Raw genomic sequence first — 24,835 nt, forward strand, 5'->3', positions numbered from 1 at the left:
CACGCTGGGACCGCCCGTGGCCGCCTGTGGGGACCAAGCCTTCCCCACAGCCATGTGAGGCCCCTGGGAGGCGAGGCCCAGGTCCCGCTCCTGCCTGGACCCCGGAAGAAGCTCCAGAGGCCCGTAAAACATGCCAGAAACCTCAACACGCCCCGGGGACGGCAAGATGCTCCCCGTGGGTTTCGACCACAAGGAACGCCAGACTGTCCTTTCCTGGACGCTTCCAGGGGCTCCTCTGCTGCTCACCAGCGAGGCCAAGGCAAGCATCTGAGCTGGCTCCCAGGCCTGGGGACATCAGGAGCAGGCGCAGGTGCTGGAGGACAGCAGAACCCGGGTCCGAGAAACGGGGCTCGGGGGCCAGGCTCCAATCCTGGCTGGGGGCGGGGGGCACCTGGCACGTGCACAGAAAACCAGGGAGACCCCCTCCCGCCGGGGAGATGGAAGGATGGGAACAGGGGGCTGCCCTGCCCTTGGGGCTCACGTCTCCTCGGGAAAGACTACAAAGGTGTCACCACTCAAGACAACTTCAGGAGATGAGGAAGGACGCAGGGACCCTGCAATCACAATAGCGGTGCCCTTCCGGGAGGGCTGAAGCCAGAGTGACACCAAGTGACCCTGCAGCAGTGGTCCCAGGGGGGTGGGACCCAGAGATGGCTGGGGACCGGTTGACACTGGGCCAAGGTGCCAGCACGATGGGGCTCGGGGACAAGGAGGCTAGGGCTACACACAGAGCAGGGTCAAGGACCACACAGACCTCAGCTAAGAGGACGGACTTCACTGTGGGGGTGGGGTGGAGGGGTCTGATTTCCTCCAGGACGGCCAGGGTGGGGACACCAGTGGTCCACTTCACAGCCGGAGACCCCAGGGACGGAGCACTTTCCCTCAGCAGGGAACTTCCCGTCAGAGTCTTGAAAGCAGAATCCGGGCGGCCACGAAGGCAGGGGTTCAGCAGAATCACCAGGAAGCACGTGTCCCCGGGGAGAACGAGTGATGCCAGGGGGCTGGGGCGGGGGGCTCAGGACAGGGAGATGAGAGGTCAAAGCGGGGTCACGGGGGCCTGGAGAAGCAGTTTGGGAAGCTAGGCTGTGCCAAGCGCTCTGGCGATGCCATCAAAAACACCAGCGAGACCCGAGGTGGGTCGCAAGTCTCCCTGATAAGTCAGCTGCCCTGCTGTTCCCAGATGGCAAAAGCCCTCACAGGAAGGGTGCTGTCCACTCTCCGACGTCCGCACCCCAACCGCCATCACCCCAAATCAAAAGCCCTGGAGACCACACAGCCGCCTACTGAGCCCCCAGCTGGGGCAGCGACATAGGGGGAAGAGGTTTTACCACTGTTGACAGAGCCCACCCAGGAAAAGCTCTGGGTAAGTGCACAAAAATTCTACCCACACAAATGACCCAGACAGGAGTGGGCATCTAAATGTCAGGCTCAGAGGGGGACACGCCTGATGACAGCAGCTTCTCCTGTGGGTACTTGGCTCCTGAGTGGTACAGCCTCACAGGTAAACCCAGCCGCCGGCATCGTGACGGGCAGGCGCTGCCCCGGGAAAAGCAGTGTCTCTCTTCGTGTTTCATCTACTCAAGAGCCCTTCCCAGACCGAGGCTCAGAGACGAAAGCCGCAGGGATTTCTTTCCACTGGATGGAGTTTGTACACATCGAAGCTGAGCACGGAAGAGGCAGATCCTAGCACAGCTGCTGGGCCAGCAGGACGTGTGCATGTTCCGTTCCCTCCGAAAAGAAGGAACAGGGAGCCAGAATGTTCTCGCTTTCTCCTCTCAGCAGCGCGCCCCTCCCGGGACAGAGCTGGTCCCCTGTATCGGCAGCACCCGTCCAACTGCCCGGATCCAGAGAACCAGCCGCGGCAGCGAACACACTTCTGCACCAGGCCCTCGGGGCCACTGGCAGGCGAGCCAGGGCGCCCGTGCGCCTCTCCGGAGTTTTGTAGGCTGTTCCTCCCCTGGAGGAAAAGGACCCTGAAAAATCTGTGCATGTAAGAGGCACTTTGGGTGCTTCAGACACACTTTTCTTTGTTCAGCATTTTATCTTGAGATGATTTCAGGCAGACAGAAAACCAGAGAAAAATGGTCCAATGATTTTGTCACGCATCTCCAGCCAGGTTCCCCGATATCACCACTTGCCCCTCGGCTTTCTCACATCCTTGTCATCCTCTGTCCCGGGCTGCCGACTCGAGTGAGCCCGGGACCGCTGGCCCTTTACCCCTGGCCCTTTACCCCGGACAGCTTGGTGTCTGTTTCCTAAAAACAGCAACGCTCGAACCACGGTTCAAGGGTCAAAGTCAGGACATCACAGCGACGCGCCGCCGTCAGCTGCTGTCCAGTCGTGTCCAAGTGACATCACGTCCTTGGGGTCCAGGAGGCCTCCCGGGCCCCGGGCGCCGTCGGCAGCCCTGTCTCCGCCGTCTCCGTCAGCCAGGAGCCTCCTCAGACGTGGCTGCCCCGTGGTTTTCTTTCCAGGTCTTCTACAGCCTCAACCCCATGCAGAGCTGTGGCATTTGGCTGCAGGTCCTCGGTCCTGGCTCACGCCTCTGGCACCAAAGAAGAGGGCTGGGCTTCTCAAGACGCCCCATCGGGCCGTCCTGGCGATGCCACCTGGGCCCTTGGTGGATGGGGCGGCCCCGCTGGTCTCTCCACGGCCCTCAGTCACCCCTTGGATCAGCTCCTGGGTCCCAATGGGTCCTGATGCCTCCTCCATCCGAGCACCTCCGAGGTGGCCCTGCCTCCTCTGAAAGGACGATGGAATTCAGAGACAGACACAGGGCCGAATACATTTTTAAAGGAGGGACACAGAACTGCCAGCTACCAGCGGGAACATGAAAGCCACGGAGGGCAAGAAGTCACCAAGTGTTGTCAGCCTTCTTGGATCCAGGTCCACCCGGTTCTTTCCGACCTCAGCTCCTGCTGCAGTGGCTCCGAACAGCCATCCCACACCTGCCGTCCAGCCCACCGCACGGCAAACCAGAGCCCCTCTTCAGGGCGCAAACCTGCCTCGCGTCCCTCTGGTGATACTTGGCAGAGTTTGTAGTGAAACACAGTCTAGCCAGACTGCCAGGCCCTGACCTCTGCCCCGCCCCCCGGCTTCTGGAACAAGCCATCCAATGGCTCCTCATCCTCCAGTCCCTGGTGGTTTCCTGCCTGGTGCCTTTCCTGCAGCCAGAATGTCCACGTCCCACACCTGACCTTGGGAGAGTCCAGGGCCCTGAGGACGGGCCAGCATGTCTCTCACAGCAGCTCATGGGCTCCCACGGGCAGGGCCTTGGCGGTGCCCACGTCTGGAAGCCGCAAATCGTGCCAGGCGTGGGCCCGTGAGATGGACGGAAGTGGCAGGGGCTCAGTTTCCCAGCCGGACCTGAGCTGGCGAGGGGTGAGCGGCAGCCAGCCTCCAGGCTTGGGGATCTCACATAAAAACACACATGCGACTCACCCACTCGACTAAGAGCAGATGAAACACAGAGGGACGGAAACCGGAGCAAAACCTGGGCAAGTGGGGACGGCTGGGCGTCTGTTCCTCCCCCTGACACCTGAGGTGCTGTCACGACAGTGCTGCCGCTGTCTCAAGCGTGGGCTGTGTCCCCGGCGCAGGCAGCTGTCACCGCCCTGGTCCCTCCTATGGTGCTGCACACGACACTCGCATCTGCGTCTGTGCAGGATTTTCCTGATGCTAACGAACCCCAAGAATCCAGGATCCAGGAGCAGGGCGGCGAGAAAGTGCTGGGACGCACGAGAACCTCCGCTGCAGGATGACAACGAGGAAGCGACGGGGTGAGGCAAAGCCAAACCACATCCGTCCTCAGCATCTGGTTCTCCACCGGGGACCAAACATCAATTTACCAGCAGAGGCCGTCCTCGCAGAACCTTTCCAAACGGGTCACATCTGTGTTCTTTTTTCCTAGAAATGCCGAGACTTGGCTGCACAGTGCGGGGAGGGTGTGGGCAGATGTTTTACCGAATTCTCCGTCTGAAGACACTCAGGGCGCCATCACCTGCTTTGCTCCAAGTGAGTCTTCTTCTGATTTTTCTAAAAAACATTTCTTTTACTCAAACTGCTCCTCCTTCATGTTTGCCAAGAGCACGAGGCGGGAGCCCAAGAAAAGAGGACGAGCAAAGGGGCTTGGGGCAGAGGCAGCGCAAAGGCCACGGCCAGCTCGGGGAGCTCAGGTGGGGAAGGTTCTGGTCTGTGTCCTTCATGAGCGGGGAAGGGCTGGGACCCTGCTGGGACCGGGCGGGTGGCAGAGAGTCTGTGCAGCACAGAGAGCCCTCAGCCAAGACCCAGAGGTCTGACACCTACTTTCGAACCTCGTCATTTCATAAAACACTGTATCTTAAACTGCCAGTAAGGGACACATTGAGAGGCCGTGGAACGGAACCAGAGTCCTTCTGTGACGGTCTATGGGCTTTTTTTAAAAGCGGGGTGCTCATGCTGCATGCAGAGGGCAGCTTCTGCACAGCGCGACCTGTGGCTTGAGACAGGGACGGGAGCAGAAGTGAGGGGTGTCGGATCGCATGCATTTACGGCAGAGCGGTCGGGGTGGGCAGTCAGGCCAAAGGCTCATTTCCTGGTTCTTTCCTAAAGAAATTTCAAGTCAAAGCATTAACAGCAGGAACAGGCAGATTAGTTTGGCACGGAAAATCATTTCTTTTTTGTTGCTGTTTTGTTTTTTAGGCCGCACCCAAGGCACATGGAATTCTTGGGCCAAGAGTCAAATCTGAGCCACAGCTGTGACCCAGGCCACAGCTGCTGCAATGCCGGATCCTTAACCCGATGCTTCACAGCAGCAACTCTGGAAAGTCACTTCTCAACCAGGCAGCTTGTGTCGAAGCCATTGACACAGAGGTTCTGACAGCTATCTGCTCTGCCCTGGCCTTCGCCTCTGCAGCAGGACCCAGTCGCAGACGCCTGCGCCGGACACAACACTGAGAATTTTGGTGAAAGTACAGTGATTCTTCCCATGAAAGCTATCAATGATTTAAGTGTCCACTGTCCCAACACGCCTGCCAACTCCAGATATCAAGAGATACTTAATGCTGTCATAGAGGGTCCTGAGCTTTAGGGAATTTCTATTTGCAAGACCAGTGCTCTAACCCCTGAGCTATGGAGCCAAGAATTTCTGTTTAAAAAGATATTTATGGGGAATTCCCGTCACGGCACAGAGGAAACAAACCCGACTAGGAACCATGAGGTTGAGGGTTCAATCCCTGACCTCGCTCTGTGGGTTAAGGATCTGGCGTTGCTGTGAGCTGTGGGGTAGGTCACAGATGTGGCTTGGATCTGGCATTGCTGTGGCTGTGGTGGAGGCAAGCAGCTGTAGCTCTGATTAGACCCCTAGCCTGGGACCCTCCATATGCCACGGCCCTGAAAAGACAAACAAATAAATAAATTAACTAAATAAAAAGATATTTGTAGTCCAGAGAAAGCCAGGGGTTGGGATCTCACAAGAGGTTCTTGAGATGCCCTCCTGTCTCACACTTAGCGACGCACACAGCCCAGAGCGCACGGCAGACACGGCTCCCTACCTGCACCGCATCCCTTGTTCAGACGGAAACAGACGTGGGAAGAGGGCCACCTTGGGGCTCTGGAATGTTCTCAGGCTGCAACCCTCAGTGGGCTCTGAAACAGCTCGGTTTGGGCACTACTCCCAGAAGTCTGAGTGATGGGCTTCACCTTTTAAGAACCATCTAGGCCATTCTGCCTCCCTCCCCAGAGTGGGTTCTGCGGGAAGCCAGCCGTGGACAAAGCGGCTCTGTGATCCTAAGTGTCTGAGAGGCTGAGTCAGCCTAAAACGCAGCTTTTCTTCTGCTTAGGATGCCTCAGAGCCTCCAAAACCCAGTACGGAACGCAAATTTCCAAGAAGGTGACGAAGCCAAGGGCATTCTGAGAGCTTGGAAAGCGGAAGTCCCTGATTCCCCCTGAGGGACCCCACGAAGTCTGGCTCCCCAGTATCCCCAGGAGACCCAACAAAGCCTGGCTCCCCAATTTTCCCTAGGGGCCCGCACAGATCCTGGAGGCCAGTGGTGCTGCGTCTGTGGTGGAGCTGCAAGGTCTGGCTGCCCTGTTGCTCCCCTGTCGCTGTGTGGTGTTTCCAGGGGGGCCACAGAGCCCACCCGCCTTCATATGAAACCCAGTCCCCAGGCTCCGCAGCCGCAGTCCCCAGGCTGGCTCACCCCAGAAGGAGCAGCTCTTTCCCACCAAGCCCCAGGGCCTCTTCTGAGAGGCTGCTCCCTCAGAAGAGCTCCTACTTAAGTGGAAAAAGAGCTTCCTGACCCCCACCCTCCGCGGGACCAAGGCTTAATCAGAAACGTGTGCTGCGCTCACGCTGCCTCTCACACAAAAGCATCCTTCCCAGCAGCGAACGGAGGACCCACAGGCTCTGGACTCATCCAGGCCAAGTCCTGCCTCCGCTTCCAGCCCAAGTACTGCAGCTGCTGGGCACGGCGTGGCCCCACGTGGGAACCGTCTGCTCTCTGCCGTTGGACACGAGCAGTGACCACCTTGAGACAGGTGCTAAAGCACCCGGCCCTTCCCGATAGGACCCGGACCTGCACGTGACCACACGGAAAGCCTCTCCCTGGGCCGGGCAATGCATCCTTCTGCTCCGGTGACCCTCTTAGACACAAGTTACCCTTACTTCTCACGGTTCTGGAGCCCGGGGTCAGGGTCAAAGGGTGCAGGTGGGGCTCTGGTGAGGACACTGAGGCCTGTCTGCTGCTGTGCTCTCGCCCTGTCCTCACTGGTGCTCCCCTTCTACTGCCACCCCAGGGCCCCTCCCTAGGCCCGAACCTAAGGCCATGGCAGCAGGGCTGGGCTCTAACACAGGCACCCCAGGAACGCAGACGTGCAGCCCACGTGGCACCCCGACCGCCAGGATGCCCTCAGCTCGGGCCAGCGCAGGACGCCTCTCCCACAGCCCATGGCCAGGACGCGGCCGCAGAGTGGACACAGCCCCAGGTGGGGGCAGCGTGGGAGAACTTCCAGGCTTCACCTGGTGCCTCGTGCGGAGAACGCCGGTGGCTCCAGGGACATACAGTCCTTCCAGGCAGGCAATCGCCTCCTCAACTCCCCCCCTGTTGCTGTTCTGCCTTCCTCAGAGATGGCGGCTGCTGTCACTGTCACAGGAGGGTCCTTGTGGGCGGTGCCCACACTGCAGCCAACTAGCTCGCCTCAGGGTCTGGCAGAGGGCCTGGCGCACAGTAGGCTGCAAAGGGCCCAGCCTGCAGGCCTACAGGGCAGTCGGGCTGGAGCTGTGGCAGAGCCGGCTGCAGCAGTGAACCCCAGCCTCGGCCGTCTGGGGCTGGCCTGCCAGGGGGGCTTTGGGTCCTGCCCGCAGCCACGGGGCTGTCCTGCCACGCAGTGTTACCCGGGGAGTGGGACAGCACTGTCACACGTCACATCGCATCACAGTGGCTGCTCTCCAGGCAGGCCTGCGATCCACACCTGCCCACACCCGCCTCACTGAGCAGCCACCCATGGTCGCAGAGCAAGAACCAGGGTGCGGGGGAGGAGGCCCTGCCCTGTCCGAGGTGGATCTAGAAGGCGCTGGCGAGAAGGCGGGGCCGCCTGACCCCCTCGCTCCTCCCGCCCCTCTGACCAGTGACCAGACAGAGGTCCCACGGCTCCCGGCTCCTCCCAGACGCTAACACTTTCCTCCTGCCCAGGGGACCTCCAGGGAAGGAGACGGCATTGGGTGGCCTCAGCACTGGGAGGGGACGCCAACCCCAGCTGCTTCCTCTGACTTTGCAGCAAGAGGAAGAAGGGCAGCTTTCTCCCTCCCTCGGGGAGCAGCAAGGGAGGCCCCGCTCCCGTCACGGTCCGCCCCGGAGGCTGAGCAGCAGCTCCAGGCGGCCGGGCATCACCGCCCCCAGAACACATGCTTCAGGGTATCCCTCTTCTGCGGGACAGAAACGCCCTTCGAGCCAGCTCAGCGCCACACAGAAGCCCAGGTTCCCCACGCCTGCAAAGCACGGGGGCGCCCTTCCTGGCTGCCAGGCCCCGAGGGCTGGAGGAACCTGAACAGAAACACAGGCACCCATGCAGCGTTCTCGTGGGGAACCAACTCTGATCCCAAGAAAAACAGCAGGCAAAATTCCTGGGTTTCCTGATCCTGCTTCCAGACTTGGACGGTCCATGGGGGTGGAGGCCTGTGTTCCTGCCAGCCGCTGTGTGAGCCAGATACTATTTCCGTGGTCTTATTTTAGGATGGGAAGGCTGTAAACAAGCTCCGTGCCCAGGCCACAGACAGCGTGTCTAGACCCTCTTACTTGCAACAGAAGGTCAATGGGAAGGCAGCCTTCCCAGATGTACGTCAGGCATGTGACAAGTGCCACGGCCCCAGGCTCCAGACAGAGGCCCCACCTCACCTCCTGGGGGCTGACGGGGGCGGGGCTGCCAGGGCAGAAGGGGAGCTGCCCTGGGGACTGCCTCCCTCCCCCCAGGGCAGACCCCAGGGCCCCAGGGGGTGGGTTTGCAAAAGAAGGACGCAGCCCAACTGGCCTTGAGGACGCCGAGGGCGGAAAAGTGCAGAGAAGAAGAGGGCGGCTCTCGCAGAAAAGGCAGGGAAGCGGCCGAGGTCCACGGGGCAGAGAGGACAGCAAGTTCCCAGGACATGCCTGGTTTAGTGGCTGGAATCAGAGTGCCCGACCCTCGGGTCAGCCCCACCCCCCAGCTCCATCACATACCTACCCCCCCAGCTCCACCACCCACACCTGCTCCCTCCCCAGCTCCATCACCCACACTCGCCCCCCCAGCTCCATCACATACCTACCCCCCCCCAGCTCCACCACCCATACCTGCTCCTTCCCCAGCTCCACCACCCATAACTACACCCCCAGCTCCACTGCTCACACCAGCAAACCCCCCACCACTAGCTCCACCACCCACATGGGGTCAGCCCCCTGCAGCTCCACCACCCACACCTGCTCCTTCCCCAGCTCCACCACCCATACCTACACCCCCAGCTCCACTGCTCACACCAGCAAACCCCCCACCACTAGCTCCACCACCCACACGGGGTCAGCCCCCTGCAGCTCCACCACCCACACCTGCTCCTTCCCCAGCTCCACCACCCATACCTACACCCCCAGCTCCACTGCTCACACCAGCAAACCCCCCACCACTAGCTCCACCACCCACACGGGGTCAGCCCCCTGCAGCTCCACCACTCACGCAGGCTCTAGCCCCCACCCCCAGTTCTACCACGCCCCCTGCAGCTCCACCATTCAAATCGCTCCCAAGCTCCATCACCCACTCCGGTTCCCCCAGTAGCTCCACCACTGACCGCCGGGCAGCAGAGATCACAGATGCTGTTGGCATCATCGTTGTTACCATTATCACACACCCCCCCCCGCCCTGGCAGAGCATCGCTGGGTCTCCCTCCCAAGCCTGCAGCCCACCCTGCCAACAAGGGGATGGCGGGCGGTTTGACCTTGGACACGGTACTGAAACTCAGCCTCCGTTTCCCACCTCGGGGGTGACGGCTGTGTAACAGGCAGCACAGTTTGACTTTAAGGTAGAAACTGCTGGTTTAAAAAGGTGCTGGCATCTGCTGGGTCTGGTCAAGATTATACGGAGCGGATCATACTGAGAGTCAGGAATGTCGCAAAGCGTCCAGCCCGGGTGCCCAGGAGGCCCAGCATGTAAGGGCTCAGTATGCAGACGAAGGTGACAGTGGAGACATGTCCCCGGGGAACTGAAATTCATCTTTCAGCACCAAATTACTATTATCACTATCATTCACCATTTTTATGAGACGCTTCTGTAACATCTAAACATCTACCACATCCCAGAGGTTGTCTCTAAAACGTCCCCGACCTAAGTGGAGTTGTGGCCGATGGATTAAAAAGCCTCATGAAGCTACAAATCTGGCAGCAACGGGAAAAGACCGAGAAGCAAAGATCCCACAACTTCCCTCCCTTCTTCCCGAAGTAAAAAGCCAGCTCGCTCACCCGTCCCAGCCCCACGCCCGAGCAGCCTGACGCTCAAACCAGAGGTGGGCTTACCTGCTTGGCAGCGGCCTGGCCTGGAGGTAAGGAGCCGGGCGAGAGCACAGGGGGGCTCCCGGGGCCACAGAGCTCGGGGAAGGGGTTGGGGATGGCAGGCAGCGACGAGGTCCTAAACTGCTGGTCCTCCTCCTGCAGGCGCCTGTGACAGGAGAGACAACCTCGTTACAAGCTGCCGCCGGCTCTCGGCCCAGGACCTGGTCAGAGCTGCTGGCGCCTGCACGTTCATACCGCTGCACTCACGGCCGTCAAACGGGGGAGCAACCTTGTTCCACTGTCGGGGGAACGCACGATAGAGGCTGGTGCAAACGTGCAGGGAGCTGTCAGCCTCAGCAGGAAGGGGATTCTGACACAGCTGCCACGCGGATGAGCTCCGAGGACACTGCTAAGTGAACCCAGCCCGTCACCCAAAATCCAGGAGGACACCACTTCAACCGAGCACCGAGGGCAGGCACATTCAGAGAGGCAGAAATAGAGCAGGGGGCCAGGGGCTGGGGACACGGAGAATGGGAGCCAGTGTTTAACGGGGATGGGGTGTTGGATCTGCAGGATGAAAGTGTTCTGGATCTAGAAGAAATAGGGGAGATGGCCCCCCTTTTAGTATTTATTTATTCATGGCCGCACCTGCGGCATACGGAAGTTCCCAGGCCAGGGACCAAACCCATGCCACAGCTATGACCTGCGGCAACACCGGACCCTTTAACCCATGGCACTGGGCCGGGGATCAAACCTGCACCTCCACGGCAACCTGAGCCGCTGCGGTGGGATGCCTAACTCACCCCACCGCATGCCAGAGAGCTCAGCCATGCTGGTAACACGGCCCGATCTTCCGTAGCAGCTCGTTGGTGGCAGAGCATCCAGGTGACACATAGGGTCTGTGTCGCACAGAGCGAGAGGGGAGGAGATCCCACCTCGCTCACCTCCCAGCCCCCAAGCTACCGCTAACCAGTGACCCGCTGGAGAGTGTTTACTTCATTTTAAATTTCAGCTCAAGAGCCTGACTGTCTGATGCTCTCGTTCACAAAAGCTTCTCCTTTAGGAGGCTGTTTCGAGCCTTTTATATCTTTTTTTTTTTTTTTGGCTGTGCCCACCGGCGTGCAGAAGTTCCTGGACCAGGGATGGCACCCACACCACAGCAGTGACCGGAGCCACAATGCCTGCTAGGCCACCAGGGAACTCGAGTGTTTAAAAAAAAAAAAATCCTGTTTTTTTAGGGCAGTGAAGTTACTCCCACGATACCATGCGATTGGGTCCACGTCATCATATGCATTTGTCCAAACCAGAGACCACAGAGCATCGCGAGCCAGCCCAGGGTGGGGGGGGGGCACGGGCTCCAGGGGACAATGACAGTGATGAGGCTTGTCAGGGACAACAAGGCACCCCCTCCCCGACGTGGGATGCTGATAGCAAGGGGGGGCTGTGTTCACAGGGAGGGAATGTGGGGGGGGGGTCCCAGTATCTGCCTCTCCATTTTGCCATGAGCCTAAAATAAAACGATGCTACTGAAGCGGCCAGACACGGAACATACATGCACCATTCCACACACAACGAACACCCAGAACAGACCCTCCACGGGGCTGTGGGGAGGGAGGGGAAGAGGTCTGGGCCCCTCGGGAGATGGAGATGCTCCAGAACCAGGTGGGGATGGGGGACAGGGGGCGCCCCCGGGGGTGCATCCCCCCCACCGCCCCCCGCACGGTGCTGGGCACATACTAAACGCCACGACCCACATAGTCTAAAGTGATTCAGTTCAGGTTGGGTGAATTTTACTGCAATAAATTACATTCAAATATTGCGGAGGAAAGTCCCATGTTGACTCAGAGCAGTTCACAAGCATCACCCAGAGCAAAACTAAGGGACGTGAGACAGGGCTGAGGAGAGTTCTGCTCAAGAGGCCTGTGGCCCAGGTCCGCCCTTGCACCACTAGCCGGTGACCCAGGCAGGGCTGGGATGCGTCCTGGAGCAGGACCGGGAGGCAGGCTGGACCGCGCTCCTGAGCTCTCTTCAGCTGTGGGGCCATCTGCGGGCAGACCCTGCTCCCGGGCCCCTGGCCCGACCTGCACGCGGGCCACCATCCTCCCAGCACGGCTGTACTGCCCATGACATCGGCTGCGGTAGGAGGACTCGACAGACTGCCACACAGGAGGGGCCTGGCACACTCAGGAATCCTCAGCAGACTCATGCACAAAACGAATCCTTGGGGTTCTTACACTGGTCACCCTGTTTTTAAACGCACCCGAACCTAAGAAACAACAGCACTCACGTGAGAGAACGCCACTGAGCAGAGGCTGTGCTTGGCACCAGTGTCTGCTCTCCGCAGGGCCCCCCCGCCCTGTGGCCCTCCATCCCCTGCGGGAACTCTGCCCCCCGCAGCTCCCAGCAGAGGACAGGCACAGCCACAGCTCTGTGCTCAAGGGTCCCGGGCAACGGACTGGCAAGGAGCCAGGCCTTCCTGCACCACTGACCCCCGCCCAGCCCCAGGCACCATCCTCCCAGGGGCTCACAAGGCTGCCTCAGATGCGCGGCCAACATGTTCTGGTCCCACAGAAGCTCACAGAAGAAAAGGATGCCTCCCCAGGAGCACAGGACACAGGCGTGACGCTCCAGGGGGCAGAGCGGGACACACACGGGAAGGAGGGCTGTGACGAGGGGTGGGAAGCCGAGATGGCTCCGCCTGCGCCGTGTTCACTCTGCCCCCAACCCCCACGCGCAGCTGGCCACCCTGGGCAAGAGGGTCGTCCAGCTGCAGAAGGCTTAGGATGTCAGATCTGAAAGAAGGCTCGGAGATGTTTCCAGAAGCAGAGAGAACCCTCCCTCCTCACAAGCACAGGAAAGGCGATCCCCAGCAAGACAGAGGACCAGGACACAGCGCCCCGCACGCCCTCCCGCGAAAGTCAGGGAGGCAGTGGGTGAGAGTCCCTCAGCTGCCCTCACCCGAAACCTGCCAGAGTCAAGTCAGCTCCAGTCAGGGCCACGGAGGGGGTCCAGCTGGATTTCACAAACACCTCCGCTCCGAAGGCCTACAATGCCTTCATCGCTCCCCTTCGCAGCTGCTGCCCACCCACTTCTCCCCGCTCCCAGGCAGAGACAGAGCTGAGGGACCTGGACACACTGCCCCACACCCCCTCCAATCCAAGTGCTGACAAAGCTTGCCAGCCGGGGACACATGGATGGAGAAAATGTGGTACCCACGCACGACGGACTATTACTCACCCATAAAAAAGGATGGAGACGCTGTCGGGTTCTTAACCCACTGAGCAGGGCCAGGGATCAAACCCTCATCCTCACAGAGACGCTGTCAGGTTCCCACGATGGGAACTAACACTCAGTTCAGAGTCTGCCTCCTTCACTCCCCAGAGCCCCTCCCTCCACCCTAGCCTTGCAAATTCCCTGGAGGATGTGGTCAGGTGTCTGAGGCTGTGCAGCTCTGAGCAGCCCCTGGACCCCACAGCTCCTCTGGGCCGTGAGGCCCAGGAGCCTGCAGCTGCCTGCCCGGCCCTTGGCCCACTTACTCCAGACCAGGCTCCTCTGCCGGTTGCTGCACATCCCAGCAGGCGCAGAGCAGGTGCTTGTAAAAGTGCCCTGAATTGAACCCTGGCCACCGGGCTGGACAGAGAGAGGGGTCTGCGGGCAGAGCCCGGCACCGGGGCCCTGCCACCCACCTGGCGGCAAGAATGTGCAGGGGCTGGGAACGCGGCACCCGGTGCCTCGGCGACGCCTGTGGCCGCAGGGGCCTTGCTCCCGGGGGCGGCGGGCCGCGGGCATGCTGGCCGTTGTGCAGCAGGGGTGCCGTCTCCGAGGCCGAGCACAGGCTCTCCAAGGACGCGTCCATGTCGTTCACCAGGGCCTCCAGGTCCACGTCATCCTCTGTGCGGCAAACGGAGAACAAAAGAGACGTCAGCAGGCCTGAGGGGCCCCGGCCGAGGTCACCTCGGGTTCCACAGCGCACATCACGTGGCAACACAGGTGGGCAGAGGACGGGAAGGAACCGGCCCCGTCCCGCGAGGAACCGTCTGTCTCGCAGCATCAGCAGCTGCCTGCATCCCAGCAGGTCCCGCACACCTGCAGCCTCCCCGTCCAGGAGGCCACTCTCCGTGGGCTCTGCCCAGGCCGCTCCAGCCCTGCCCCGCCCTCGTTTCAGCCCTGCCCTGTCCCCATCCCAGCCCCACCGCCGCCTGCTCGGGGCCCAGGCCAGGGTCCTGGTCTCTAGCTCTCATGGGAGCTCAGCAGGGGAGCCAGGCAGCCCGCCCATGGGCAAGGAGTCAGTCACATCATCCGCTCAGGGACAGGGCCTGGCGCAGGGTAAACCTGGGAAATGGGCCTCGGGGAATTGAGTGACCTGCCCCAGGCCACACCTGCCCTTAGCAGGGAGCCTTAAATCTGGAAACAAAGTTGGGGACGGAGCCGTGGCTCAGTGGTAAAGAACCCGACCAGGAGCCATGAGGATGAGAGCTCAATCCTGGCCTCGCTCAGTGGGTCAGGATCTGGTATTGCCGTGAGCCGCGCTATAGGCCACAGACGCCACAGATCTGGCGTTGCCCCGGCTGTGGTGTAGGCCGGCAGCTGCAGCTCCTGTTTGATCCCCAGCCTGGGACCCTCATATGCTGCGGGTGCGGCCCTAAAAAATAAAAAGAAAACAAGGCTGGCAGCTGCCAAAGTGACCCACCAGGTGCTCCCTTGAGCAGGGAGCCCACTGGACACGCCCCACCTCTCCCGGCTCCCCCCACAAAAGTCTCTGATGCCTTGCTTTGTTGAGCCTTCCTGTCTCACAGGCAGAAGGGACGAAACAAAATAGAACCGCGTCAAAACTTAGAAGGCATGGCAGCCACAGGGTGCAGGGTGGTCGTGGGCAGGAGCAGGTGGCCCCTGAGTGGGTGGGGAGCTCCAGCCTGAAGCAGGAAGACCGCCCCCAGGCCCCTTTACCCTCAGGCAGCGATGCCCAGCTGAGGAGTCTGGGGAGGGCCTGGACCAGATGAGAGCCATGGCAGGCAGGGCCCTGAGGACAGATGGACACGTGGATGGACTGGAGGGGAAGCTGGACGGGGGCTACAGGAACAGCAGCCATGGGGGTGCAGTCCCGCCGGAGCCAAGAACAGAAGCCCAGGTGGGGTGGCGGTGCTGGGGAAGAGCTGGGGAGAAGGGGGCGTGCAGAGGCCAGATGGTAATCCTGGGGCCAGGTGTGAAAAGGCCACAGTGCTGAATCAGTCATCACCATGAAAGCAATAATCAAGCCACCACCAGGGAGGATGCGGGAGTCAGTGGGCAGGGCTCCTGTGCAGAGTGCAGGAGACACGGGGGCAGGTGTGGAAGAAGGGGACAGAACAGCAGGACGTCCTCCCTGCAGGGCGGGTCTGCACACACCCTCCAACCCCTCACCCCCGGGGCCAGCGGACCAGGCCCTCATCTGGGACTCAGGACAAAAACCATGGGCAATGGCTGCCCATCTGCCAAGACCTCAGCTGCTCATCTCCTGAGGAGAGGCACACGTCTCAGTGGAGTGCACAGACGGGGCTGCTGGAAAGTTCTGGGATGTGCCATCATGATGGCATCCCCTCCTGACTCCTATGCAGCTGACCTCTGACAGGTGCTTCAACTGTGTAGGACAGTTAGGTCCATATGCCACCTTCACCACGAACAACTCCACAACCCCACCTTAAGGGACCTTTTAAGACTCAGGGGGTGAAACACCAAGTCCACTGGAATTATGGAGTAGGTGTTGGTATAGTCAGGTGGCCTTGGTATGGACAGGAGGCCTTGTGTGGACAGGTACCTTTACATGGACTGGTGGCCTTGGAATGGACAGGTGGCCCTGGTGTGGACAGGTGGCCTTGCTGTGAACAAGCATTTGAGAAAGCACAACAGGCATCAGAAGGTGTTTCACCAGCAGCATCTCCTACTTGATTAAATCCAAGAGGAGAAACCCAGCAGAACGCAAAGGCCACTGGGGTCCCGGCTTCCATCCTGCTTTAGAAATTAACCAGGATTAGGCGTTTCCATCGTGGCTCAGTGGAAACGAATCTGACTAGTATCCATGAGGACACAGGTGCGAACTCTGGCCTTGCTCAGTGAGTTGAGGATCCGGCACTGCCGTGAGCTGTGGTGTAGGTCACAGATGTGGCTCAGATCTGGTGTTGCTGTGGGGCAGGTCAACAGCTACAGCTCCGATTCCACCCCTAGGCTGGGAACCTCCATGTGCCGCAGGTGTGGCCCTAAAAAAAAAAAAAAATTAAACAGGACCAGCACTCTCGTCCCCTGACAGATTTCTGTTGAGAAAAATAAAAGGTCCTGCTTGGATCCGGGGGATTCTCCCTTGAGTTATTTCTGGCCCGTGCCTGCCCGTGGGGAACCCACCGGGCCTGCCCTCTCCCTGCCCCAGGTCCTTCCTGGGTCCCCACCCCCACCCCAGTCAGGTCCCCAGCTTTCGGGACACACGGAATCCTGACGTCCCTGAGAGGACACACAGAGGTAAACGGGCCGTGAGCTGATACACACAAGGGCTGAAAACCCCAAGTGCGAGGCGACCCTTCGCCCCTCCGAGGGGTCGGCGATGAGACCACGCTCTACTGGAACACACTGGCCGGCGAGTCTGCTAGAACCGGGTTAACCATGCGGCGGTCACTTCCTACCTGGGAGGTGTCATGAGTCGAATCCAAGCACCACGTGGGCATGTTTCTCCCTGCCTATTTTCCACAGCCCTCAGAGCACAGACAAAACTCCTGCAAGCGTCTAAACTGTCCCACCCCAGGACAGACGCCAAGATTTCCTGCGGGTCAGTTAGCATTTCATTTGTTTAGATGATAAACTCACTTCGGGCTGTCTGATTTTGCCTAAGCTTTGTTAAATTCTAACAGAGACTAATAATTCGATCTTCCCCAGGGGAGTTTTAAAGGGCTGACTGATTTTTATTTTTATTTATTTATTTTTGTCTCTTTGCCTTTTCTAGGGCCGCTCCCGCGGCATATGGAGGTTCCCAGGCTAGGGGTCCAATCGGAGCTGTAGCCGCCGGCCTACGCCAGAGCCACAGCAACGCGGGATCTGAGCCGTGTCTGCGAACTAGACCACGGCTCACGGCAACGCCGGGTCCTTAACCTACTGAGCAAGGGCAGGGATCGAACCCGTCACCTCATGGTTCCTAGTCAGATTCGTTAACCACTGCGCCACGATGGGAACTCCAGGGCTGACTGATTTTTAAAGACGTATATACTCTGTACGCCACGGCTCTTTTTTTTTTTTTTTTTTTTAATAACTACACTGCGATTTCGCTGGAATGACATTCAGTTCTTGCAAACATTCCACAGGCCCATCCGTCGCAGAGGGCGCATGCCCCATGCCCCCCCTCCACTATCCATCGGCGTGAGGCCGCGTGGACCAACCCTCAGTCATGCGAGGAAGCCTTTCTACGGGGTCATGCAAGTGGCTGAATCAAACAGCCAGGGAAAAACAAAGCAGATGCTTCTGGAAAGAAAATCAACATGAAGCATCCACTGCTGCTAACTTGAGACCAACATGTGTGCGGTGAGACGGCGCCTCTGAAAGCGATCCTGGAGCCGGGAGGGGAAGCAGTTTTACACGTAAAACTCCCCTCCACGCAGGTCTGTAAGGACACAGTTGCTGGACGCATGCAGGGCAAACAACACGGCTGTAAATCAGGCTATTAATAGTTATTTTCCTTCCTTAAATAACCTGACCCTAAACAGGGCCCCGACTCTTGTCCTGAGTATCTGAGTTGATCATCTGACCTGCACTGGGTGTCACTGCCACTAGCAGCGAACGGAGGCTAGCTGAGCCTTAAAATGGGTCCGGAGTCAGAGACACATGTGTGGGTTCACAGCCCATTCCAGGTGAGCGTCTACCAGGAACCAAGCCAAAGAGGCCCGGCTGCAGGCAGAGAGGGGAGAGTGAGTCACGGGGCACTCGCCTGGCAGCCCCCAACCCCCGCTCAGTTCACCGCGCCCCGCAGTCAAGATGACACAGGATCTGCTCCACGAAATCATGTCGGCGCCTTAAAGAAATGCTCTTTGCACCATGTGCGCATCTGGCCGCAGCAGCTCAACGCCCCCCCACCCCCACCCCCGTCCCCGTTTCCACGTGGAAGGCGCACTCGGAAGGGACGGAGAGCAGGTGGGGTAGGACACTTACAAGGCTAGAGCCTAGGGGGTGATAAAGTCTCAGGTCAGAAGAGATCTGTCCCTGAGGAGAAAAATAAATCAAGGCATTTGTGAGGCTGTGATAGAACAGGACCACATGTTCCATCTAGGAACTCGGCTCCTGGAATCCTTATAACTTCCCACGGAACATGAGTGGGGGGAACTTTTAGCATATCTGGTCTCTTCTGGCTGTTCCCGGGACAGCTCCAGAGCTCCCGTTAAAGGTGAAAGAATCAGGTTTTTTCTTCATCATCATGAGCCCCTTTCCCACTATGTCTGAGTTGATGTTAATACGGTGATTTCTAGAAAGCCCCCAGTAACCACGTGATGGAGACTGGTTGCCAGGGGAACCCGGGGGCCCAGCTGTGTGATGAGAGGCCTGGCACGTCCAGCCCCACCCCCACCTCCAGGGAGGGGAGAGGCGGAAGGGGTTACATTAGTTGCAAATGGCCAATGAGTTCATCCACGATGCTGGTGTAATGAAACCTCTGCCAAGGCCCCAAAAGCCCAGGTCCCGAGAGCTTCCGGGATGGTGAGCAGGTGGGGGTGTAGGATGGGGGCCGGTGCATGCAGAGGGCTGGCACGTCCAGGCCTCCTGGGTTCATTTCCCTCTGCGTCTCTTCCATCCGGCTGCCTCTAAGTGGTTCCTTTACAGTGAACTGGTAACCAAGTGAGTAAACTAAGCTCCTGAGCTCGGAGAGCTGCTCCCGCAAATGCTCAGACCATGAGTGCCGCTTCTGAACTGAACTGTGGTGCAGGACTCCCAGCTGGGGTGGGAGAATTACGGAGTAATTCTGGAGAACACAGTACCTGGTGAGGGTGGAGAAGAAAAAAGGGATTTTCTTGACAGCCCGGTACCTGAAAATTCCCAAGCCCATGCACAAAGGCCAAAGTTCTAACACATTTCTACCTGGACAAGAATTAAAGGGCCAGCCTACAAACGTGCTGAACCTAAACCAGGTTCCCCGGGCAAGTTATTTTTGGTGATCTCTAAGCAATCAGAGCCTTGTGCAAATAGAAGTCACCGTGTTACTGAGATGCCTTTTTTGCACACCAGTTAATCTTCTCTTCTCATATATTCCAGTCTCCTGTATTTAAGTCTTAGTATTTAGAGCTGCTTGGACGTAAGTTAAGCAGAATAGGAAAATCACATATTATACTGTTCAGAATATTCTTCTCTGTTCTGATTCATGATGCTTAAAGATTTTGAGCAAATATAAAAGCCAATCACCTAACCACAACTCCAAATAAAAATAAAAATGAACCCTCAAATCCTGTCACTTAAAAAACAAAAACAAAACAAAACAAAAAAACAACCGATGCCTCATTTCAGTGGTTACCATAAGCAGGCAGGGAAGAGAAAGCCGCACGTAGAATTAAGTCTGTCTAGGATACGCGCAGAAATACATACACGGCCCTGGAGCAATTCTCGGCTCCTGGTGATTTTCGTGTTTGCAAGACAAACATTTCCCGACATTTGGGGACGTGGGCATCCTCTCTGCTCTAGTCCCACAGACAACAGTACTTGACAAGTTAGGTGTCTACTCACTGGGGAGCACGTGGCAACAAGCGGGTCATTTTAACAATCTGGAGGAATGCGTGTGGGGTGTTTTTGCATCAGGATCACATATATCCAAAAAAGTGCCGCCAACACTTTGGGGGCGGTGTCCGGGCTCCCAGAACGCTTAGCCCCCTCTCTCAGGCCCCACAGGCCACGTGGGTGGAACCGTCGCCCAAAGCCTGATCAGGGTCAGCTGGTGACTTGACACTGGGCAAAGATGCACACCCGCACATCCAGGGACCGGCCCAGGTGGACAAAGCGAAGGTCAGAACCACCGCCCTGCAGTGCTGATGCTGGACTGTCTGCTCCCCGCTTTGTGCTGGCAGGTGGCAGCACAGTTACCTCCCTCGGAGTGCCTTGCCTTTGCCCTGTCCACGCGCGGGACCGTGCGTGCGGGGAGGAAGCGGGCCGGGGTCGTCGTGCGTCCAGTCCCTCGAGAGCTCCGGCACTTCCTTCTGTCATTGAGGAACTCCACGGACCCCACGGCGGGTGACAGAGCCAGGATTTCACCCGCTGCGTGAGGCTACAGGCACTGCTTGTGGGTCAGGGAGGCAGGGGCAGGAGGAAGAAGGGATGGGCCGGTCCTGGAGCAGGGACCCTGGGCTCCGTAGTCACACCTCCTTTTGCTTTCAACTCGAGGGGAGACACTGTCCAAGGCTGGCTGGGCTGCCCAGATCCCTTCATCTTTGATTCCCCGAATGCAGGAGGCTTCACAAGGGATGGAAAAGAAATCAGTATCTCAGGAAAGAGGGGCTAAAATCCTATGTCCCTCAGGGAAGGAGAGGATTCTGCCAATTCCCAAAAGCCGAAACCAGAAACTCCTGAGTTACCGGTGGAACCCCAGGTGAGTTACCCTTTCTCCTCGGCTTGCCCACAGCCTGCCATGAAGCATCGCGAACCCTGTCTGGGCCACAGAATGGAGTCAAGTTCATGGAGCTCTCTCAACACCTGACAGCAAACCCTAGGCCTGCGTCACAAGGGTCCCCGTCTGCAATGATTCTGTTTCACGGGAGGCGTGCCCTCCGCCCGCCCAGCACAGGAGGCGCCACTGCCCCTGGAAGCCTCCGCATCCACTTCTGGTTTCCGAACCCGCAGAGCACAGGGCAGTCCTGAGCGAGGCGGGTCAGGCACAGCCCACGAGCTCTCAGAGCGGCCGCTCCAGGCTGGACCGTGAAACGTTTAGGAGCTCATGTCCAGGCCTCTCGAGACAAAGGGCAGCAAATCCCACACTTCGCCCAAGCAGCAGTGACTCAGAGTGCCACACCGTGGCCTCCCCGGGCCTGCCGTCCGAGCTGTGTATTCAGCGCCACGGCCACACACAGCTGCCAACACTGAGGGCTGGAAAGTGTCCCTGCACCTCACATGGCCGACTCGTTTCACCCTCCAAGTAACGATCACGATAAAAACAGCTCTTCGGCAGTGAGGCAAAAAAGCCGGCGTTCGGGGGGAGATGGTCCCCCGGCGGCAGGTGACAAAGCCCAAGTTAGAACTCTGATCTCTTTTCTCTTCGAAAGGTCAAAGTGATTATTCCGAATGACGGTGCCGTCGGCCAGGCCGGGCTGCTCCGCGGTGCTCCTGGGAGGCCCGTCTGGGAAAAGCCGGCCCAGGCAGATCCAAAGTGGGGGCACCTAGCCTAGCTTAGCCTGGAAGCTGATCACGGCTCCTCGGCCCACCTGCAGGTCTCAGCAAACAGCACTTCTCCCAAATTCCGGACCCTGAGAACACCCCACAAGACACGGGCCGATGTTCTGAGGATGCGTTTTATTTGGCGTGAACGTGAAAAGTGGAAGGAAACCCAGGGACGACGACGGCAAATCACATCACCGCAGGGGCCGGCAAGCCCGATAGGACAAGGCAGGTAATCAGAGAGCAGCCCTGCAGCCACGTGGCGTCTGATCTTCCCCCCTGAACGGCACTTCCTTTTCAAGTTGAGGGTCTAACGTGACAGAGTGAAGGTGCAGAAACAAAGCAGCACACACATGGATTTTTGTTTTGTTTTGTTGGCTGAGCCCGCGGCATGCAGGAAGTTCCTGGGCCAGGGATGGAACCTGTGCCGCAGCTCCAACCAGAGCCACAGCAGTGACAACACCAGGCCCTTAACCCACTGAGCCACCAGGGAACTCTATGTTAATTTTTAATTATGTAAAAAACCTTCCTGGAAACAGAAAAAAGCATGAAAAATAAAATCAGAAGCAGGAACTGTCCCTTTGTTAGGGTGCTGCTGAACCTACCTGGGATGGGGTCATTTTTTCTCATGTCCACACCCAGAGCATACAGAAGTTCCCGGGCAAGGGATCAAATCCGAGCCACAGGTGCAACCACGCTGCAGCTGCGGCAATGTTAAATCCTTCAACCCACTGCTCAGGGCCAGGGACTGAACCCACACCTCCACAGTGACCCAAGCTGTGGCAGCTGGATTCTTTTTTTGTCTTTTTACAGTTGCACCTGTTCCAGTCCAGGGTTTCACTCAGTGCTGCAGCTGCAGGCCTACACCACAGCCACAGCAACACCGGATCCAAGCCAAGTCTGCAACCTACCCTGCAGCTTGCAACAACGCCTGATCCTTAACCCACTGAGCGAGGCCAGGGGTCGAACCCGCGTCCTCAAGGACACGACGTCAGGTTCTTAACCCACTGAGCCACAGCAGGGACTCTGGGATCACCACCTTTTAAACGTGTCCCAAATCCTTTTCCACACTTGACAGAGAAGACGGAACGCAGACCCTCTGTCTCCACCCTTCCAGAGGGGACACGAGCCGAGTAAGCCCACCCCATGCCAGAGCCTCAGCAAGATGCCAGCACAGGCTCAGGCCCAGGTGAACAGACTCTGGCGGGGACCCTGGTCCCGCACACAGCACTGTGCGTCCCCACGGCCGCTCTCAAGACTCGGGCAGAGGGCCAGCCGGTCCTGGTTAGCCTGTCAGTCGGCCTTTCCGGGCAGAGCTGCCACCGCTTCTCAGGAGTCCCTGGGTCCCTGATGGTCCCATGTCCCTTCCTGATACCTCAGCCCCAGGAGGAGCCAGTCCTGGGCAGGAGGCAGGGAGGGAGAAGACGCTGGGATGGGGACATGTGGGGGATGACACTCCAGCAGAGGGAGAGTGGAGCCCCTCCCTGTCACGTAGCAGAGCCGCTGTTCTGACACCCTCTGCAGCCATCAGCTGGGAGCCAGGAGGCGTCTCAGCCCAGCCTGGCCTCACCGAGCACCAGAAACTCCCCAGCCTGGCTCTTCCTGACTCGTAAGTAAACACACTCAGGGCACCAGGTAGGGCAGTGGTTTTTAAACGTCTTGGGCCAGAATCCTCTCTTATAACTGGTTTTCTTTGCCATTCTCTCTCTCTCTCTTTTCTTTTCTTTCTTTTTTTTTTTTTTTGGTCTTTTTTAGGACCACACCTGAGGCACATGGAGGCTCCCAGGCTAGGGGTCGAATCAGAGCTGTAGCCGCCAGCTTACAGCACAGCCACAGACACGCCAGATCCAAGCCACGTCTGCGACCTACACCACAGCTCACGGCAATGCCAGATCCTTCACCCACTGAGCGAGGCCAGGGACGGAACCCGCAACCTCATGGTTCCTAGTCGGATTCGTTTCTGCTGCTACAATGGGAACTCCCTGAACCTGTTTTTTTATTTCTTTAAGCCATTTTAATTTTTTTGGCTGTGCCTGCGGCATATAAAAATTCCTGGGCCAGGGATCAAAACTGTGCCACAGTTGTGACCCGAGCCACTGCAGTGTCACCACCAGATCCCAAAGCCACTGAGCCACAGGAGAATTCCTGAGCCATTTTTAAAAAGAAGAGGCAGGTATACAGCAGCCCCAAAATTGCGAGGCAGGACTTGGAGCTGTTCACACACCCACATTCAAAGGAGCGCCATCCACAGCAGCCGAGGGGTGGGAAAACCATCCGTGGGAGAGGAGAAACCAGACGGGCCCGTCTGGGGTGAGAGACCATCCATCACTAAGTGGAAGGAAAGGGACACACCCTCGCTATGAGGCGGGTGACCCCGGGACACGACGCCCAGTGAGAGAAGCCACTCAGCTGGTCACAAAGGGACCAATACTCCATAACTCGGGCAGTCAAATGCAGAGACAGAAAGTGGAAGGTGAGTGCCAGCGGCTGGAGTGGGCAAGGGGAGCGATGACTGAATGGGAGTGGATTTCAGTTCTGCAAGTACCGCAGTTCTAGGAAGAGCCAGTGGGGAGGATGTACTTAAAATCACCGAACTGCACACTTTAAAATGGGTCAAGACGGTACGTTTCATGTGAGGGATGTTTTACCACAATTTGAAAAAATAACAACAGTAAGAGCTTTTTTGAAATTGGAATGTTTAATATTCTCAAATACAGTCACTTAAGGTCTTTTTCTGGCTAATCTACTTGGGCTCCATTAAGACGCCTGGGACCAGAAAGCTGCCTGAATGGCACCTGCTTGGACCTCGAGGGGAGGGCGTCCTGGGCTGCCCCCACCAGGAGACCACACCAGGGGACTTCTGCTGGCCACTCGGCCCCAAGCCCCGCCCCCCGCCTGCCTGGTGAACAGAGGCTCCTGCCTGGTGGACAGGGGCACCCGTGGCCCTCCCGCACCCCAGCACGAAGCCACCTCCCCTGCTCTCTGCCTGCACGCGGTGGGGGGCAGGTGGGGGCGTCCTCCCTCAGCAGAAAGAAGAAATAGTATGGAAGTCCCTCCCTACGGCCAGCGCAGGGGCAGGTGGGCTTCTGGGGGCCAGAGCAGGTGGCCCAGGGTGACCACAGGGACAGGAGTTTACATAGAAAAGAGTCAAGGGTTCCTCCCTCTAAGAGTTGGGGGCCAGGACCCAGCCAGGAGGTAAAGCAAGATCCCGGACGCACCCAGGCAGAGGCTGAGGGTGAGGCGGAGACCCCTAGGGGTGGCTTGTTGGGTCACTGGCCAGGGAGTCCCAGACAGTCCGGCTCCTGAAGGCTCAGGCCCGGCTCGTCCCGAGTGACACGCGACATGGGTTCCTCTTCCCAGCAAACCCTGACTTTCAGCACAAACATGTGCACGCTGCCTCACCATCGCTGTGGACGGGGACCGGCAGGTACTCAGACCCACCGGTTCGCATCCTCTGATAAGGCGTTCCCGCTACCATGGCTCGTGCAGGG

The 24,835-nt window shown here is 58.6% G+C and overlaps 1 protein-coding gene across 3 annotated transcripts in view; it reads right to left on the bottom strand.

The window, feature by feature from the left end:
- Window positions 1-24,835, bottom strand: part of GRB10 (growth factor receptor bound protein 10) — a 158,336-nt gene that overhangs the window by 44,373 nt on the left and 89,128 nt on the right. For all 3 annotated transcript variants that reach the window (XM_047753012.1, XM_047753011.1, XM_047753010.1), the window contains 2 exons: window positions 13,673-13,877; window positions 10,011-10,152 (listed from right to left, as the gene is read on the bottom strand). In XM_047753012.1, coding sequence (XP_047608968.1) covers window positions 10,011-10,152; window positions 13,673-13,877 — 347 coding nt within the window. The remainder of the gene's footprint in view (window positions 1-10,010; window positions 10,153-13,672; window positions 13,878-24,835) is intronic.

This window comes from Phacochoerus africanus, chromosome 11, assembly GCF_016906955.1.
Source record: "Phacochoerus africanus isolate WHEZ1 chromosome 11, ROS_Pafr_v1, whole genome shotgun sequence".
NCBI classification, from domain to species: Eukaryota; Metazoa; Chordata; class Mammalia; order Artiodactyla; family Suidae; genus Phacochoerus; species Phacochoerus africanus.